The sequence below is a fragment of the Microtus ochrogaster genome, chromosome 7 (genome assembly GCF_000317375.1).
Source record: "Microtus ochrogaster isolate Prairie Vole_2 chromosome 7, MicOch1.0, whole genome shotgun sequence".
NCBI lineage: Eukaryota > Metazoa > Chordata > Mammalia > Rodentia > Cricetidae > Microtus > Microtus ochrogaster.
In genome coordinates, this window is record NC_022014.1 from 84,807,882 (window position 1) to 84,828,770 (window position 20,889).

Here is a 20,889-nt window from a genome sequence, read left to right on the forward strand (position 1 = left end):
CAGGCTAGCCTGGGCTGAAGTGTGAGGCTAAGTCTTCAACTTCTGTCTGGTTTTTAATTTTGTTTGTTTTAAGTGGAAGTCTCTAGAAATCTTATTCTTTCTCCATGGTTCTATTTTTGCTTTAGAAGTTGGGGGAAGCATGGTATAATGTGTTTCTGTTTTATCCTTGTACATTGTCTGCAAACAATGAACTGAAAATGTTCCAATAAAAAATTAGAGTCCAGTAAACAAAAGCAATTGTTAAAAATGCTGAAGGCAGAGATGCTCACGGTAACACAGCCCATGAAACCTTCCCAGGAAGAACGTCTCTGCCCAGCTGTGCTCTCCAGGAGTAGGGTGGCCTGGTTCTGTTAGTAATGGCTGGTGTGGAGGAGCAGACAGGCTCGCAGAGCCCCCATCTTTGGGGCTCACCTGCCAATGGGCCACCACCTCACATATGCTACCCTAGTTTTCTTTCTGTTGCTGTGATAACAACATTCTGACGAAAAGCAATTTTAGGAAGAAAGAGTTTATTTGGCTTATACTTCTAGGTCATAAGAAATCACTGAGGAAGCAGGAGCTTGAAGCAAAAACCATGGAAGAACACTGCTCACTGGCTTGATCTGATAACGATCTTTTCTTAGAGAGCCCAAACCTACCTATCTGGGATGGCACTGTCCACAGTGGGTTTGGGCTTCCAACAACAATTAGCAATTAATAAAATGCCTCACTGACACAGTCACAGATCAATACGATCAAGGAAATTCTTCAGTTGAGGGTCCCTTTCCCCAGGTGACTCTAGGTTTGTGTTAAGGAAGAATAGATACAGAGGTCTCCATAGCCTCCTTTACCTGCGGGTGCTGGACCAGACCGAGCTCTGCCTATAAGGAACTTGATAACAGATCTTGAGACTCCCTCATCCCTGGGAAAAGCTTAAACTTAGTTTTCCTGTCCATGGAACAGGCCAACAGTACTTGTTCCTCCTGTGGACCAAACTGTGGTAAAATAAGAGAGAGGAGGTGTATTGTGGGGGGGGGGGGGCTAACACTCGTGACTCCTGAATCCCTTGAGGAGGGCTGGTTGAGAATCTTGTGGCTCATCTACCTTCCCCCTGCTCCTACCCATGGAAATGCAGGAAAGAAGATAAAGGCCATTAGTAGTTAGCTGGGTGTGGCTTCAACAGAGGACTTCCAAGATCTTCACTAACTCCTGAAATGCCTTTGTCTTAGCCATAAGTAGCTAACCCCATAACCAGTGGGGACAGGTTGACAAGATCTCTGAGGCTATGTATACTTTCCTTTGAGGTGATCACCAAACCATGGCCACAACACGATCTCAGATACACAGCAGTAGCCTACAGCCGGTGTTACTTATGCGTACCAAACTACAGAACCCTCTAAAGGCCCATCACGTGCAGACACAGATTGTTTTCTCAGTATGTTTTCTTTGTGTGACCTCCTCACACAAGGGGGCAGAAGCAGGGCCCACACACAGCAAGGACCTGCAGAAATGAACCACACACCTAGGGCACTCAAATCTCTCAGAGAGCCACAGCCTAACCGAGCAGAAAGGAAGTGAAAATACCTAGCCTCTGGAAGGGGGAACAGTCCTCCACAGTATGTAGGACAACCCTCGCGGTTCACAGGGTCCCAGGACAACATTCAGAACCCATAGACAAGCAACCTTGCTCTAGTTAGTTTTTTTTTTTTTTTTTTTGGTTTTTCGAGGCAGGGTTTCTCTGTGGTTTTGGAGCCTGTCCTGGAACTAGCTCTGTAGACCAGGCTGGTCTCGAACTCACAGAGATCCGCCTGCCTCTGCCTCCCGAGTGCTGGGATTAAAGGCGTGCGCCACCACTGCCCGGCCCAGGCAGTTTTTTTTTAAACCTGCCCTCGTCCCTTAGCTCTGTAACCTGTCATTTCTTAGTCAAGGGTTAAGTTACGTGAGACTGTGTGACGGCGCTGACGACAGAATCCGTGACTTTACCCATAGCTGGCAAACGCTCTAAGCTACAACCTCATTGTAGGGTCGAGGTTTTGTTTGTTTCTGAAGACATGCTCTGACAGCAGAACTATGTTGGATGGCCCTTTCCCGTCATAATCCCACAGTACACAGGCCCCATGGCTGGGCAGAGAAATGCCCAGTAGACATCTGACCAGAGGGATCGCATGGGCCAACCCTAGAGTCAGCCACTCAGGTGATTCACCAGATACACCAAACACCAGGCACTGCAGTATAAAAGTTTAAAAGGCCTCCACTTAGCATCTCTCCTGGGGGATGTGGCAGCGAACAGTCAGGTTCAGCACCTTCCAGTAGCCCCCAGGGGTCAGCTTTAGCATTTGAGTAAGGAGCTATGAGGCCCTGATGCCTTTGCTCACGTACAAACGTTATTCCCCTAAAATTGTGTTCTGTATGTTTCTTTTGTTTGGCCATCAGGGAAAAAGAATCTCATGCTGGTATCTGGAAATTATCAGAGAGCAAAAAATTGAGCTACCATTTTCAACTTTTATTTGCCAAAACATCCCAACTTATTTTCTGGCTAGTGTACTCTGCAGTTGGACACCTGGGAGCTTCTATCCAACACAACAAAGATAAACAACAATCTTATGGCATTCAGATTGTCTATGATATACAATGTATCAACAATTCTAGGACTATCCAAACAGCTACTAGCCCTTCTAGCAACAGCTAGAAGCTAAAAGCTTTAAACTATTTACAACAGCATCATCATACTAAAAATACTTAAAGATGAATTTAGTAAAATTGTAAGTACACTTACAAATGAAAACTGTATTAACAGTTCTAATAATTAAAGAACATCTAACCAAATTTTGTTAATTGGTCTCTTAATCAATGCTACCGAAGAATCTCAGATTTTGTGCAAATCAATTCTAAATTTAAGATAATTTAAAAATTAGCTAAAGTATTTCTATAAAAGTAGAAAAACACTTAATACAGCATGATGAAAACTTTTGTAACATTGCAGCAGACACTGGAGTAAGGACAGATGTGCACGTATAGCTCCAAGCGGATCCACATGCGTGTGGTCAAGTGCCACGGTGAAGCAAAGGAGACACACCAAGTGCTTGAACTGGACGAACCTTGGCCCTTATCTCAAACGATGCACAAACTTAGGTGGCCATGAACGAGGGGACTGAACGTAAGAGTCTTAACTAAAACTTCTAGAAGAAAATACATAATAAAATGTTTGCAAGTTGGGCAGAGAATTTCAAAATAGAATTTAAACTCATAAAGTGATTTCATCAAAATTAAAAATGTTGGCCTTTGAAAGTTGAGAAAAATGACCTTCATTTTTACAGACCCTAACACTGGGTACTCTCTCCATGGACTCCTCTGACAGTTGATGTGATGTATCTGGTAATTTCCAACAAGAGCCAGAAGAAAAGCCACGGGAGACAAGGGTGATGAGGTGGCACAAAGGCCACAGGCTGACCAGGCATCTGTGGTCCAAGCCATCTGATGCTGAGGGGCACACACTCCCAGAGCACTGGCCACACAGTCAGCCGAACAGGTACCAGCCTAGCAGTCAACTCACTGGCCAATCAGCTTCCTGCATAGAGGCTCAATCAGGGTCTTGGAGAGGCAGAAAGGCAAATGGAAGATAAGGCAGAATGGTCTGTAAGAAACAGACAAGACCTGGTTAGAGACTGAAAAGTTAAGATAGGACAGAAGTAAGGAGATGATGAATATAGAACACAAGATCTTCCAAGAAAAGCAACAGGAGAGGGGGGGCACATAAGGGAGGAGGCACTCAGGAAGTGGCTGTAGGCACTGCCCCTGGTCTAGGGGCAGGGAACGTTCCTGTCAGAAGCAGCACAGAGTGGACCGTGGGCAGCAAAGTAGCCCTGACTACTACAGCTGTGGGCAGTGTGCAGGACCTGTCTGGACACAGCATCCGAGACTTGTAATCACCAGACAGTGATACCAGCTGTAGCCAGGGCTCAGAAACTCTTGAATATCTACCTAGAGATGGTCGGCACAGGGTACAAAGTCCCAATCCCAAACTGGCTGTGCGCAGACAGGGCCAGACCCCATTGTTCCAGCCAGAAAGGCAGAGGGAGGCATGAGGACCCTGGTTCTCTGCAGACTCCACTTATCCACAAAACTGACCTATAGCAACAGACTTTTATGCCACTGAACTTTGGAGCGGTTTGTTATGCTGTGGTGACAACTATGGTGTTGTCAGTGACGTGGTAGAAATGCTACCCTACGAGAAAGCATGAAGACTGTCTCTGAATCCAGGACTTCTATCCTCTTTGGGAAGACAAGGGGCAGGCTGTGCAGGCTTCACATTCCCACAGAGCAAGGATACAAAGACAGCCCATAACTCCTGGTGTCCACAACTGGCAGCCTAGGGGCTGGAGACTTAATATTTCTGTCCCTCCTGTTTTGGGTAGTTCTGTGGTGAAACTATTTCTGTGGGTTAAATACAATGCTCTGTCAAGTCAGGTACTCTGATGGTAACCTGCACGTGGACCTATCTGCAGACTTCCAGAGCAGACATCCTAGCACCTGCCCTGATGCACACACATGCATTGATTGGTTTCCTGCAGAAGCAGGTGGGGAGTCCTGGGAGGGATTCTCTGCACAGGGATTTCTCAGGCACAGCTAAATATCGCCTGGAGCCCCAACAGTCTACAGTTTTGTCTACCAAGCAAGTCATTAGCAGCTCTGCGGAATAGCACCACAGGGATTTGGTGTGGTTCCCGTGAGTCATGGTGACTGCCTAAACAGACATCGCAACAGAATGATTTATTGAAGGGACCCAAGTGACTGGCACAGTGTTTTGTTTCAAACCAGCATGCTAGTCCCTGTCATGTTCTGATTCTCTAGGTCCTAGAGAATAAAGGGTCCCCTGCTACGGGGAACACCAGGGAGCATTTGTTCATCTGAATGTCTGGAAATAATGCAGGATACAGGACTGTGGGCTACACTCATTTCAAAGTACTCAGTAGTACCAGATGCCTTCTTCCTCAAGACGGACACCATCATGCCTTAAAAACAGTTATACAAGACTGGAAAATCAGCTGGATGTGAGATTCTTCCTACTCAAAACACCCTTCACTGGCCCATTTTACTGAGGTGGGTGTAAGCAGGCAGTATGAGACAGAAATATGGTGAGTGACTATTCCCTAAACTGCTTAGGAGAAGAACAGAGGCTGAATTTAATGCTCCCAGATACCCTTGTTGGTACTGAGGTTCCAAATCTCATTTTCAGAAGAACTGAAAACCATGCACTCAAGTCTCAGTCAGGTCTTAAAATCTCAAATTCTAACTGGAAAGATTTAGAAGAGGTTGTGGTGCCAGATGCTGGCTCATTCGGGCACATGGATCCCCATTTACTCCAATAGAGTTGAGACTCTCTCACCAAGTCAGCAAAAAAAGGGGGGCATAGATGCTGGCAGGCCATCCACAAGCAATTTTAGATGTCAGACAAATCGACAGCGGCTTGAATACAATGGCATAATGGCACCTGTGAATGCTAGTCCTCTGGACTAGGGTTTGGGAAGCACCTGGTTCCTAGAAGGTCCTTCTCGTTACACTGAGGTACAGAGAAATCCCCTCAAAGGCTGTGGCTGGGAAACCTTGCCATGCTGCCCTGTTTTAGTGCTCTGTGGATACCTTGTGTCCCACGATGTCATTATACGTGTGAACACCATGTCAATACACTCAGGTCCAAGGACAGGACATTGTACCACTGAGGTCAACATAAGCATAGGAAAATATTTCCAAAAAAAACTGGTTTTGCCCAGCTGATCAAAGTTCCCACACATGGGTGGCTTAGTTCATATTTTTAAACTTAACGCTTGTCTATTCGTCTTATAGGGATAAGATCAGATTGCCGTATTTCTTGGCTTACAAAAATCCAGTCTCAAACTTTATGAAACTAGTTCTGACAATTCAAATGAGAAATGAGAGGGTCTGGCTTACTTATGGTAAATAGGTACTCCTGGATCAGGTGCTGTCCCAGTATGTTAGGACCTGCGGTAGGGGCAGGGCCCTGCTCATACCCTATGGCTAATACAGAACCATTTGCTTTAATCCCAGTTTGGGGCTCATGAACTTGGAATGGGGTCAGCGAGGCAGCCTCTATTGCTTGAAGGCTGGATGGCCAACACCACTAGCTTCTTGCCCAGTAAAGAGCTGGTGTCAGCTTTTGGCAACAAGCTGACTAGTTGGTCCTGGCATCTCGAGGACAGAGGTCTCATGAATGTACAGCCCTGGTCTCCCCCTATAAATGTACAGATTCCTGAGGGCCTTTGTGCTACCCCCACATCCAGACCCTCTGCAAATGCTAGGGTTATATCACTGTCCCCAAGACAGGTGAGAAAGAAGAACATAAACATTTCATTATAGAGGAACCATTTACTACTGCAAGGGCAGATCACACACAGTCCTTCAGGGCTGCCGCTTCCCAGATACATCTTAAAGCGTTGTTCTGTCTATTTTATCAGTATCCTCCACACACATCCAAGAATGAAGATGCTTTGGAGAACAGGAGAAAGTCTTTCACTGTCCATGGAAGAACAGAATGGTCGGCCAAAGTGGGAAGCAGTAGAGGAGTTCCTCAAAAGCCCTCAGAATGGCCAGCTCACCCTGCAATACTGTTCCTATGTTATAAGCCCAGAACTGAACAGAGAGCTCAGAGAATGCATAACAACCACTCACAGCCATGTTATTCCCAATCACCAAAGGGCAAAGACCACCTGCTGTCTACCGAAATAAGGAGAGGATGCACATGATGGACTGTTTGGCAGCTTTAAAAGGGAATAAACCTCTGCACTTTCTACACTGTGGATAAACTCTGAAAACATATTTAGTGGAAAAAGACAAGCTTAAAATTTCAAAGAAAAGTGTTTCTTAAGGAATAGTTTCCTTACCGTTGCCAAGCAACTTACACTAAGTTACAGACAATCCCATTGTGCCCCTAATAGCCAGTGACAAGAACTGCAGGCAGATCAGAAATGCTGAGTATCCAGGCAGCCTCAGCTGACACTTGGGCAGCACATCCTCAGTCACCCACTTTGTAAGCTGACAGAGGTAGAAATGCTACGATAATTGTATTTGAAATGCAGAAGACAGAGAGTAAGCAAACATGCAGCAGAGAAAGCAGTTAGTTCTAAAGACCCTCACAGAATGAACTCCAGGGAGAGCAACTATTTGTTGATAGTGCCAAATCTTCAGGTGCCAAATCTCAGCTCCTGGAGGAAAAGCTTTGCGAGCAGGTAAGAAAGAAGAGGGAAGCCATCCGGTGTGTTTAGACTCAAACTGCAGAAAGTTCATGTGTAGGGTATTCCACAGGGCCCAGGCTGAGGAGAGGTATCTCGGAATCGGTGCTGGAGCCAAAGTCAGTAATGTCCAGCCAAGAAGCTGTATGTGTAGGGTATTCCACAGGGCCCAGGCTGAGGAGAGGCATCTCGGAATCGGTGCTGGAGCCAAAGTCAGTAATGTCCAGCCGAGAAGCTGTATGTGTAGGGTATTCCACAGGGCCCAGGCTGAGGAGAGGCATCTCGGAATTGGTGCTGGAGCCAAAGTCAGTAAAGTCCAGCCAAGAAGCTGTATGCCTACACTGTCTGCTAACATGAGGCTAGGTAATGGTGGTCTTGAAGACATTTGCCTGTACTGAGGCTCAAGGAGCTGAGTCAAGGTCAGTAGAGCAGCCATAATAAAAGTACTCCAAACAGGAAGACTGAGGCCCCATAGACTTGCAAGGAAGCACAGCTAACCCAGCTCAAGAAATTACATTTGGATACAGTCCAGTATGAAAAATCAACAGGTAGAGAGAAGAGTATGGCAGGCAAGAGAGAGGAAGGGGGACCAAAAAGGGAAGCCGTAAACAGGAAGGGGACATGTGAGGATTCTGGGAAAGGGGTGTGAACAGCCAGGAGGGGCATGAACAGTTAAGAGTAAAGGCTATGGACACATCAGAGGGATTTTAGACAGGGAACAGGGGTATAAAGTAAGAATGAGGGGCATAGCAGGTGGAGTGAGGGCCATGGACATGGAGCAAAGAAGGGAGCCAGGTGAGAGGGAAAGACAGATAGGCAAGGGAGTAGAAAGTAGGAGTTGAGAGGAGTCGGCAGCAAAAAGGGAAGGGTGAAGACTGTGAGGTTATCACACAGTGAGACTGCAGAGTACAGGGAATGGGAGGAGAGCGTTGGTGGCACTGATGGCCATATTAATGATTCCTTCCTTCCCTGTTTGCTTTCGTCACCTCCTTCATGCCGGGCTACCCCGTGCCCCCATGAGAAGTCAGATAATCCATTTCCTTAAACTGTCAGTGTGGAGTTCACAGGCAAGGCCTCACTTGCTCGGACACTGCTCTAAGGTCCTAGTCTGAAGTCTGCTCTTACGTTTTCCCCATGAACGACAGTAAGTACACTCGGCCAAAGACATTTTAAAATTATGGTATAAAAGTGCCTTTGGATGTATATTCAATCAAGTTTAACAAATCTCAAAACCTATAAGCCACGAATGTCCTGGGTGAAGTCTATTTTTCTTTTGTAACAAAGAACATGAGGAGGGTAAGTGCTACCCAGTTTGAATGAACGCATATCTGTCTTTCCCTCTTAGTCTTTGCTTCACATCCATGGTCCCCATTTGATCTGTCACAAGAGTCCCAGTTGATTGTGGGTCAGCAAGAGGACTTAGCAGTCTCTCATATCTACAGACAATAGGGTCCCTGGGTCACCAGAACCTACACAGCATGGGGATGATCACGTACAATGCCTTCTAAACCAGTTGTAATTTTTCCTTTATTTAATTTTGTTAAAGATCTTCAAATGAATGGGTTACTGTGTGGTCAGTTATGAAAAGACCTAGGTCTAATGGTGAAACCCTTGAATTTACAAACAATGAAACTGAGCCCGAGGAACTCTTTTGGGTGTCTATTAGAACTGAAGACTCAGGTTTTCCCAGCAAAGACAAAAAAAAAATGGAGGAACAGATATTGTACTGGGAGTGTTAGAATCCCAGATAAAGCAGTCAGGAAGCAGAGGCAGCGGATCTCTGCAAGGTAGAGGCCAGTCTGAGCTATAGAGCGAATTCCAGGACAGCCAGGGCTACACAAGAATCACAGACAGAGAAGGGTACAGGGCATAAACACAGTAACTAACTTTATACATATTGATTCATCTGGATCCTTTTTAAAGAGTAGACCTTTCTCCAGTGATATGCAAAGTAATGGGATATGAGGCATGGTGCCACACGTCAGTGCTGAGGAAGCCTGGGGCCATCCATGACACGACCTTGCTCTCTGTACATCTGTATCTTTAATATTTCTCAACTTCAAAAAAAAATTTTAGACAAGGCATGTTCTGTAAACATGAGCTAAACAAAAGGGTCTGCCCAGTTGGCCCTCCAGCACCTAACACATTACATTGACTAATAAGAGCTCTGCCCCGGTGCTTGAGCTAGCTCTTGGGAGCCCACTCCCTATGCTGGGCTGCCTTGACCAATCGTTTTTTTTTAAGTTTTTTGTTGTTGTTTTATTTTTATTTTACATAAATTGGTCTTTTGCCAGCATGTATGTCTGTGTGGGGGGGTGTCAGAACCCCTGGAATTGGAGTTACAGAGAGTTTTGAGCTGCCATGTGGGTGCTGTGAATTGAACCTGGGTCCTCTGGAACAGGAGGAGAGGATGAAAGGGAAACTGTCAGTATGTAAAATAAATGAAAAAAAATAATTTTTTAAAAAGGAGTTTGTAAGAAGAGCAGGCACTATGAAACTGGTAAGGGTTATGTAAGAAACCCAAACACATGGCAGTCAGTCAGACCCTCCCTTCTGCTAAGATTGACTCTGAGTCTAGAGGGATGTCACTTGATGGGGAAGGGATAAGCCGGGGTCCCTAGCAGCCACCACTAATGTCATACTCACGTCTGAAGCATTTACTATTGGAATCCCTGGCCCCAATCTTGGCATATGGCCCAAGAGAAAGAGCCCAGATGGGTTGCTGCAATACCCTAAGGCTTTTGTTACACAAGCCGTCCCAAGGCCTTGTCCAGCTGGGATCCTGTAAGGTAGATAGACACCCACGCCACGCTCTTGATAACCAGGCCTGGTCTCCCACCCACACTCTGGGAAGAACCAGCAGGTGGCCACTACCACAGATATATCCAAAAGGACCCGTCCAGTCATGACTGGCCCCAGGAAGCACAAGCGAAGGCCTCTGAAGGCTCCTGGGAAGAACCCGGATCTCTCCAGTTCACCTTAGCACTAAGCATCGGCTGAGCAGCTCACTCTCAGAAGCCTGGCCAAGGCCTTGAGAAGCAGCTGGGCAGACCTCTCTGGACAGGTCAGCTTCAGGGTCATGGCACAGCCTTCGTTTACAAAAGCAAGCACGGGCGTTATGCCCTTAAATATTCACCCGATTCTCACAGACAGGACTGTGTTTTCTTTCCATTTCCCAGGATCCTAGTCTGTGGACCGAGTTCCTTCTGTCTCCTGCGGTCCTGTATAGCTCTTCAGAACATGGACTGCCACCTGAATCTTATACGCGCCTCCATCTTAACTAGCTTTCCAATTTTATGGAGTGTCCCCCAATAAGTTTCTGGTAAATATTTTCTGACTATTTGAATACTTCTTAGAAAAGGTCCGATATACACACACAATAAACACTGTCAGGTGCAGAATTTTACATTCAGTTTCTATGGTGGGGGGTGGTGGTCAGAAGGCAGAGGCAGGTGGATCTCTGTGAGTTTGAGGACAGTTTGATCTATATGGCAAGTTCCAGGCAGTCAGGGCTACATAGTAAGACCCTGTCTTTGAAAAAAAAAAAAATCCAGTCTTTTTTGTTTTTGCTTTTTGTGACAGGGTTTGACTGTTTAGTTCTGGCTGTCCCGGAACTCACTTTGTAGACCAGGCTGACTTTGAACTCAGAAATCCACCTGCCTCTGCCTCCTGAATGCTGGGATTAAAGTCATGCGCCACCACTGCCCAGCTTTAATTCAGTATTTTCTATGAGGACTTAAAAGTTTAAACCTCTAAGATTAAGGCACCCTACAGTCAGTCAGAAAAGCCTTGGGTCACACCTGGGAAGGAGGGTACAGGACCTTGCATGACAAGTAAGTGAGCAGAAGAGTGGGAATATAGTTAACATGCTTCTTTAAAACCTTTTCTAATATCCAAATTTATTTATTTTTTAACAGCTAAAGCTACTTCTATATTCAAACGTTTTTGTACAAAATAGTGGGTTTATAACACTATGTTCACACATATGTATGTATAACACTATATTTTCACACATGTGTCACTGCACTTGGCTCGTTCTCACCACCACCCCATTACTTTCTCTTGGGTCTCCTCTCTCCCAATTTGTTCATGAAGTAGCCAACCCTATTTAAAATAACATCATGTCTGAAACCTTTGCACTCTGGAGGCTGGGGCAGAAGGATCTTGAGTTAGAGGCTAGTCTTGGCTACACAGTGAGATCTTTATCACAACATCTTTATAATAGTAACAATAACTAAGTTTTCAAAATAAAATTTAAAAACATCAAAATTAAAACACAGTTTTCCATAGGCACAAAACCTAACCTCCTAGGGAAAGATTCTGAACTCATGTTGGGCATCCACTATATTGGATGGAAATTGCTCTCAGAAGACATGTAACAATGATCTGTGCCCCAGGGCATCCTGATACACTGTGTGCACACTGGTTCCACCGGTGTGGTGTTACCTTCCAGCTCTCACAGGCGGCACAGATGCATGGAACAGTCACAGTCTGCCCAATGTCTGTTTTGCACACACTCAACAATTCAGAGTATATCTTTCTATTCACAGCATAAAAGCCTGTGACAGCGACATGAAGCCAGGGCTCTGCGGCAGGTGCTGGGCCTTGACTGCCTCTGTACAAGGTGACAAGACATTCTCTGCCTGCCTGAGGGGATAGACAGAGGATCCCATAGAGGAAAACCATAATCATTGACTCCATCATGCCCACAACTCCTCACTCAACAGAATTAGGTCTAAGTCAGTAGCTACTAGGTGAAACTATGTCTGTCCTACCAGAATTATAGTCATCCTTCTACCTATGTCTACATATACTCTTCATACACAGCCACCCTCTGTCCACTGTCACGGCCACTCTCTGTCCACTGCTAAAGCAACTGTGTATTTGATTCTGGAGCCACTGTGGCTGCCAATGTTATGCTTATCCACCTGGGCCACGTTAAGGACACACTGCAGAGTAAAATGCTTTCTTTGGATTCTGAGCAACCAGTACTTGAGATAATGTCCTACACTGACCTGACCCATCAAAGCTCAAAGCAACTAGACATTGTCTAGTTAATAGTGTGTAGATGACCGAAGTTACAAAGCCCAACCCTGACAGGATATGTCAAGAAGTTGGACATGGTTCCAGAGGACTCTAACCTTGAGCCTATAAAAGATCAAACACCCAGTGGTTGTCACCTGTGTCAACAGCTGATCCGATGTCAACTGGTTGATCCAACGTGTGTATCGCTCTGTAGAGTCTGGGGGGTCTCTCCTCACTTGGCATCCTATGATCTGTGAAAGACAACAACAAAAAGATTTTAAGGTTTTGTAAGTAAGTGTGAAATCCAAGGATTGGGGGCCGATTCAAGCAAAAATCCTTGGCATCAGGAGGAAGAGAGAACAGAATGCCGCTAGATAGACCCTTGCTGGTAAGCCACAGCCTCGTGTTGATACACAGACTAACAGACAAGTGTTAACTTAAAATATAAATGGGGCTGGAGAGATGGCTCAGTGGTTAAGAGCACTGGCTGCTCTTCTAGAGATCCTGAGTTCAATTCCCAGCGACCACATGGTGGCTCACAACCATCTGTAATGAGATCTGGTGCCCTCTTCTGGCGTGTGGGCATACATGGAGGCAGAATGTTGTATACATAATAAATAAATAATTAAAATAAATAAATAAAATGTTAAAAAACAAGATATAAGTGTTAGCCAGAAATACATGTAAGTGATTGGCCAAGCAGTGATTTAAATAATATAGTTTCTGTGTGACTGTTTCGAGTCAGAGTGGCCGGGAACACACGAACAGCCACTGACAACACTCTGACAAGTTTTCTTATGTCACGGGTGGTGACAGTGAACCTGGGATAAAGCTTCCGTGTTGTGGGAAGAACAGGGTTGGTGTGGGGGTCTGAATGAAAACGGCCCGAATACGTTCAGGTATTTGAATACTTGGCCTCCAGTTGGTGGCACTATTTGGGCATGTTTAGGAGGTGTGAACTTGCTGGAAGTATGTCACTAGGGGTGGGTTCTGAGGGTTTAAAGCCTTATTCTATTTCAGTTCACGCTCTGCTTCATGGTTACATTTGAAATTGTGATCCCTCAGCTTCCTGCACCAGATGCCATGCCCGTTACCTGCTGCTGTCTCCCCCTGCCAATCACGATCTCTCTAGAGCCATAAGCCACAATCAGCTCTTTCGGCCCTAAGTTGCCTCAGTCATGGTCACAGCAACAGAAAAATCACTAGTACATTTGGTGCTGGTTTGCTAGGGGTTGAAGTTCACGCCTCACACAATGAAAGAGAATCGGTGAAACTGCAGTTGAGTTGATGCTCATGCGTAGCTGGGCAGACAACAGTCAGTGAAATTCTACTTAGGAGCAAAGCTCCCACCGTATGTATGCTCAAGACTTTGCCCAGAAATATAGTGATTCTTCATTTACATTTTAATAAATAAAGCTTGTCTGAAGATCAGAACACATTAGTCAGTCATGGGCCAGGCAGTGGGGTGGCACACAACTTTAATACCAGGAGCCACACTAGTTAGTCATAGAGGCCGGGCAGTGGTGGTCCATGCCTTTAATACCAGCCCTAAAAAGGAGTATAAGACAGGAACTTGCTCTCTTTTACTCTGAAGATTTCATAGAGGTAGGAGCTCTACTGGCTAAGGTGCTTTGCTTTCCTGACCTTCAGGTTGAACCCCAGTTAGTAATAAGCCTGAGCCATCGGCCGAGCTTTATAATTAATAAGTCTCTGTGTGGTTAGTCGGGAACTGGCTGGTAGGAAAGAAAAGCCCACTTATGGGGGAAGCTCCTACCTTACAGGTTAAATGAGGATCAGTGAGACTATAGCTGTAGGAAAGTTCCTGTCTCATCTGTAGGTAAGAGTTCAAAGATATGGATTGGAACGGATAGAAAATATTAGCTCTGCTATCTTTGAGGCTCCTTCCTGAACTGGGGGATGAGAAAGTTTACTCTGTAGAGATAGACCCTGGGAGAGGAAGGCTGGTGGCTCCTCAACTCATCTATACTTAGTGCTTGTGATAGATGTTCTTATGCCTATTTCTAACATTGAGTTTGATTTCTGGAGCCTACTGGATTCAGCAGACACCCACACAGCCTAAGTACAAGGATTCCAAAGAGAACTATCAGCCATCTAGTGTTTATTTGTACACCACTCACCACCATGCTTGTCTATAGTGGGCCACACAAGTGGGATGATGTGATTTTCCTGTCTTCACCCGCTTACCACCACCCTTCCCTCCATGCCTCTGCTCAGGAATCCAGTGGGAAGGCCCCTTGTGACAACCCGAGGATCCTGCAGAGCAAGCATGAGGCTTCCCATACTCTCCTATCAGCTCCAGAACTGTTTAGGTTGCAAAGGTTCAGGAGACTGAGGATAGAAATTAATAACAATAATAAATTACACTTAGAGCTTCTAATAATGCCCCAAACATAAAATCCAAGAATTCTGCAGTGATTCAAACAATGGGACACATTATCCCAGCTGCCATCAGGGGTCTTCCCTTACTAAGTAAGTGGTTTTTCTTGTAAATGGCCTCAAGGAAGTAACAACAGGGTAGGGACAGACTGCCAACATTCATTTCATTCCTTCTGAACAAACTAAGCATAATAATCAACATAGCCACCAACCAGCAACTACAGATTAGGACTTCGTAAGCCATGATTTTAAACCCAGAATCACAGTAACCGCTTCTTCTCAGGCTAATTTTGTGTTACAGAGCCAACGGTCCTGAGTCAAGAAGAGAAAGAAGTTCTTCACCAGACTCTAAGGCTGGGAGCAAAACGCAGCACAAGGTTCTCTACTGGATGCTGGATGGAGCATCTGAGAACTCAATGAGGATGAGCAGGAAAAGTCATAATCTAGAACTTTAAGCAATATATTAAAATGCTTTAACTCGTCAAGGCTGATTTAACTATAACAGAAATTGACAGTTTTATTTTTTTTAATTCCTGAACATCTCTAAATACCACAGCTCATTTCAATGAATGAATGGCACAAAAACTGCAGAATTAAGTTCATTAATGCAGCCAATCTGCTTAGTTTTAGCTTTGGGTAGAAACGAAAGGGATTAAAACATCTGAAAACAGCTATCTAAAATGTCAATACGTGTTACAGAATTCCTTACATGTTTCCAGCATATATAATATTATAATAACTGGAAACTCTCACTTCTGAGTAAAGCATACAATATCTTACACAAGAACTGGAGCCCCAGCCCCAGACAGCTTTTCTCTGCTGGGGCAGAGACAGGTTCATGTGCCTTGATTTCAGCACGACCGTCAGGACAGGCAAAGCACAGACGAACATGTCCTACCAAGTTAGGGGCAGCAAGCAGGCTCAATTCAGAGCAGGGCTTGTCCTTTATCCCCTGACTTCCACAACAAACATCATCTGGCAGGCAGGCACTCCAGAGGAACTTCTGGAAATTCTATCCCTTGTGTTCCCTTCACAGACACAGCACGGAAGTTTATTTTACTCCTAACAAACAGACCACACCAGAAAATTCTCCAGATGATGAGGATACCTGCCAGTATCTCTGGCGACTGGGGTAGCAAACCCTGAACTGTTGGGTGAGACCTAGTGATTCCCGCCCTGGGGAGCCGAAGGACAACATTGCCTGATGTAAATGGAGTTCCCATACGCTCCATGACAGCCGCATGCTGCCAGACACTGCTGGCCATCTTCTGACATCTTTCCCAATTGAAAGGGGGGGGGGGGATGGAATATTCTGTGCTTTTGAACTTCAGAAAAGCGACTTCTAGAGTCTGTGGTCACTGAACACTGTGATTTGTGGCTCTTCAGCTCTGTTTACTCATGACCCTTTCGGGACACAATGAAGGCTTCAGATCTTCCTTTCTCTTGCTGAAACAAACTGCACACAGAAGTCCTGCACACACCCTGTGGGCCCGAGTCCCCCAGAACCTTTGGTAACCATGGTGAAGGTGGTTACATTGATGCCCTCTGCTCCGAGGAGGGCAGTGCACATGATCACACACTACTGCCTACATGGGCAGAGTAGCTCGTGTCCCTGCCTTAAAATTCTATAATAGAAGAGGTTCTGAGATCTCCCAGGGCAAAGCTCAACATCTACCCTCTATGCAGACAGAAGTGGCTGGAGCATCAGAAGCAGCCTCAAAGGTAGGTTTGGGTAGGACGGGCTTGGAAAAACAGGTGAGGCAGGCAGAGTAATAGGGATTGATACGGGCACACACCCTACCTGGAACAATTCCCACCACCAAGAATCAGAGCTGCCTCAGGGGATATAAAGGTACTATCCTCTGCCAGAGACCTCTCAGGAGCAACCAAGGCAGGTCCTCTTACTTACAGATGTCCTCCACAGCATCAGCAACCCCAGCTCAGGGCACGTACGTCTTCAGCCTCTGACTTGAAACAGGATAGGGATAGCTGGGTGGTGGCGGCACATGCTTTTAATCCCAGCACTCAGGAGACAGAGGCAAGCGGATCTTTGTGAGTTCAAGGCCAGCCTGGTCTACAGAGCAAGTTCGAGAGCTAGGAAACCCTTTCTTTACACAAAGAAACCCTGTCTCAAAAAAACCACAACAAAAAGAATGGGGAACTCCCTACTCCAGGAGTGGGGTCTGAGGTCTGTGTTTGTACATCAGGATCAAAGGGAGGGGAGGGGAGAAAGAAGTAAAAGGTGCCGACTCAGTGAAAGCAGAGTTCACACAACAACGCCTGCGGGAGGATAGCCAGCTGCCCTGATGGTAAAAGTTGCCCTGATCTGAATGCCTCAAAGTATGCTTTGGGAAGGTGGCTTAGTGTCCTTTCCCCTCCGAATGGACCAGTGTAATATGGAAATAAAGGCCACTGTAGTCCGACTTGACTTTACATGGAGCTGGACTCCCTGGTAGGAAGCAACACCCTGTCCTGGGCGAGTGGCTACATGGCAGAGGATACCACTGCATCATAAAGCAAGCAATAGAGAGAGGGACGGAGAGGAGAAGGGGAGGAAGAAAGAAATCTTTCTTTTCTGTTTCAAAGTGACAACGGCTTCCCAAAACGGTAACAGGATAGAAAGACAGTGGACATCAAAGGGACATAGAAAGGAGCCCTTTGCTTAGGAAGGAGTTTTTGCTTGAAGTCTTTCTCTAGTTGAGAGTCAAGAATTCCAGTATAATTGAAAAAAATCTCCTGTGGAGGTTAACTACATAGGGTCAATTTCTTTTTATATAGAGATATTTCAAGTAAGAGTATTATAACATGATAACAGATCATGCTTGAGGCCTAAGCATGTTATTGACCCTGCTGCATTTGGCTACTACTTTCCCTTCTCCAGCTATAAAACGTCAATTTTCTAAGACTCTCACAAGAGTGTCAACTTTGTTTACAGTAAAAACATGTCTTAACTCCCTGTAACCTAATATATAAAAGATTCCTTCAACTCTTCTGACCTATGGTTTTACCTTATTACCCTTTAATTCTGTTCAACGTACCGCAGTAACTACCCTCTCTGATCTCATTTATAAAAGAAACAAAACAGCAAGAAAAAAAATTTCTTAGAATCCTTTAAAGAATGTAGCTTCAGAAGTCATCAAAATTATATGTACAGTGATTTTGTTTTGTTTTTCAAGATGGTTTCTCTGCATAGCCATGGCTGTCCTTGGTAGAACTCACTCTGTAGACCAGGCCGGCCTTGAAGTCAGATCCGCCTGCCTCTGCCTCCCGAGGGCTGGGATTAAAGACGTGTGCTGCCACAGCCCAGCTATGTATAGCTACTGATAAGATCCTTAAGTGACTCTCTTGAGAAGTCTATGCCTGTACTTGGGGGTATGGTATCTTTTCCTAAATACTTGTCTACTAATACTCTGCTTAAATCTATGTTAAAAATCCCTTCTTAATAAACTCCTTTACTTCATAGTGACTTGTCCTGAAGTTCTTTTTTTTTTTTGATTTTTTTTTAAATTGATTTTTTTTTAGATTATTTATTATGTATACAATGTGCTGTTGGCATGGCTGTCTACATGTCAGAAGAGGGCACCAGAGCTCATTATAGATGGCTGTGAGCCACCATGTGGTTGCTGGGAATTGAACTCAGGTCCTCTGGAAGAGTAGCCAGTGCTCTTAACCTCTGAGCCATCTCTCTAGCCCAAGAAATTCTTTTCTTTGATGAAATTAAGAATTCTGATCTCACTTAGTGGCATTCTCTCAAAAGAACACCTTAGACTTCTATAGGCAGCAAGGTAGTTTTGCATCTGGTTCCTACTCTTGTTGCCACTAGCCAGAAACACGTTTATACCCTTAAAGGCTCAGAAACATGGCAGTCACAAACCTCCCCAATTTGACTGAGTATAAACAGTCTTTCTAATCCCCAGGAATAAAACCTCTAAAATAAAAAGACTAGCATTCCATTAAAGATGGCAACAACACAGAAAAGGTGTTGTACTCACACTTGTTGGGTGCTGCACGGCGGCTTCATACTGCAGCCTCACTCTCTGGGGCATCATGACATCGTCCTGTGTAAAGAGCACGTTTTATACTAATATAAAGCAACTCCAGCGTAGTAAGAAAGGCACACAGTCCAAGAACACAACAGCATAGGCAACTCAGATGTTCATAAACCAAGCTCTTTGGTCATCAAAGAAAAGCAACTATGTGACTGGTGGGAAAAAGAATTCTGGCAGTCAAAGTGTAGCTCAGGATGAAGGTGCAGATTTCCTAAGACTTAGCACTGTTACTATCTGTGTAGAAAAGGTTCTCTACCCAAGTTAGATTTGGACAGCACTTTCCAGACATGGAACATCCAAGTCAATAAATATCAAATGGAGAAACAAGCTACATCCAATATTATTCTCAAAGATCACTCAGTGGGGAATGCAGTCACAGCTGCGCTGATCAGCAAATCCAGGACAAAAAACAGATACGGTATCACTTCACATACTTAAATTCAACCGTAGGAAAGTAGACCACGTTACTTATTAAGTGCACACATAATAAAAAAAAAAAAAATAAGGAAAAGAAAGGACCATGGCGTCCCAAAAGCCCACTGAGGTCACTCGGAACAGGAAGTTGCTGGAAGCTGTGGTGATATTTTATTTGTGATCTAACAAAATTTGCCCAAAGATCAGAGTGTGGAGCTAAGCCACTAATTAGCCATAGAGGCCAGACAGTGGTGGCACACACTTTAATCCCAGCACTCGGGGATGCAGAGACAGAGGGATCTCTGTGAGCTCAAGGCCACCCTGGGCTACACAACATTGATCTGGTCTAAAAGAGAATGGAACCAGGTGGTGGCTCACACCTTTAATCCCAGCACTAGGAAGGTGGAGAGAGGAATATAAGGTCGGAGGAGACAGAAGCTCAATACATGCAGTCTGAGAATTGGTGGAGACAGGATCTTGTCCACTCTGGTCCGAGGATTTGGTAGAGGTAAAAGGTCTCTCTAGTGGCCGGCTCCTTTCCTTCTCTGATCTTTCAGCATTCACCCAATATCTGACTCTGGGGTTTTATTATTAAAAACAGTTAGAATTTGTGCAACAGGAAGCAACATCATAGCCAATTCCTGAGGTGCTTGTGATAGGAAGCTCTTTATATATGTTCCACAATATAAGGTTTTGTGCTTTTTCCTGTAGGAATGCTTCACTTCATAGTAAAATAAGGTATTTTCAGAAGACGAATAATCAACAAAGATTTAATATTTAAAAGGGTGTGGGAGTAGGTGACATGGGAAATACTTATAAAATAATGCTACAATAACTGGACCAGAAATTAAGGGGCCACTTGCCACTCTGGACTCCTTATGCCCATAAACAAACAGATAAGGAAAGGAGTTAGGGTGTATGCGAAGGTGGCTGACCCAGACTCCTCGGGGAAGCAGATGACTTCTCTACAAAGGACTAGGAAGCATAGAGTGCAGGAAATTTCTTAAAGAGTCTCTTGGTTTGATCGTGTTTTGTGATTAAGGCTAATAAAAAACCACAACAGCACGATCCAGGCAGCATGACAAATGGCCCAGACAGTTTCCAGAATAAAGGTGTTAGTCACCTTCCAGGCAAAGAAGCAACTCCACTGAGGGGCTTCATAAACGATTATGAGACAGAGAATTATGGATGGAGACAGAAAGAATTGCCTATTGCCAACGCTTTGGGGATCTGCTTTGATGCTGCTTCCAGCAACTTCCTGTTCCGAGTGACCTCGGTTTGGGCTTTTGGGGCTCCACTGTCCTTTCTTATTTTTTTCATTATGTGTGCACTTAATAAACAACGAAGTCAACTTTCCTAGGGTTGAATTTAAGTATGTGAAATGATACTGTATCTGTTCTTTTGTCCTGGATTTACTGATCTGAGCAGCTCTGCTTGCATTCCCCACTACATGGACTTTGAGAGCCGTTATAATAACTATGACCATGTGACCAATTACAGAAATGAGGCTATCAAAGTTCCAATACATTTCCACCTTATTTTGTTACAAACACATTAGGTAAACATCTTTGTTTCCTTCCTTTCATTCCCTATTTCAGTTTTGGGTACATCAACTGAAGACTAGGACTCTCTGACAAAGAGACTGTATATGTTCAGTCATAAGCAGCACAGCCGCACAGTGTGTTACAGAACCACCTAACTCTGGCTGGACCCAGGCGTTGTGGAAGGAGAGGTGGACACACACCATGTTATCAAAGGGTGGACACACACATGACGAT

General features: G+C 44.9%; 1 protein-coding gene across 3 annotated transcripts in view; it reads right to left on the bottom strand.

Annotated features, from left to right (window-relative positions):
- B3gntl1 (UDP-GlcNAc:betaGal beta-1,3-N-acetylglucosaminyltransferase like 1) overlaps positions 1-20,889 on the bottom strand; it is a 70,932-nt gene that overhangs the window by 24,417 nt on the left and 25,626 nt on the right. For all 3 annotated transcript variants that reach the window (XM_026780353.1, XM_005350921.2, XM_026780354.1), the window contains 2 exons: positions 18,641-18,706; positions 12,407-12,502 (listed from right to left, as the gene is read on the bottom strand). In XM_026780353.1, coding sequence (XP_026636154.1) covers positions 12,407-12,502; positions 18,641-18,706 — 162 coding nt within the window. The remainder of the gene's footprint in view (positions 1-12,406; positions 12,503-18,640; positions 18,707-20,889) is intronic.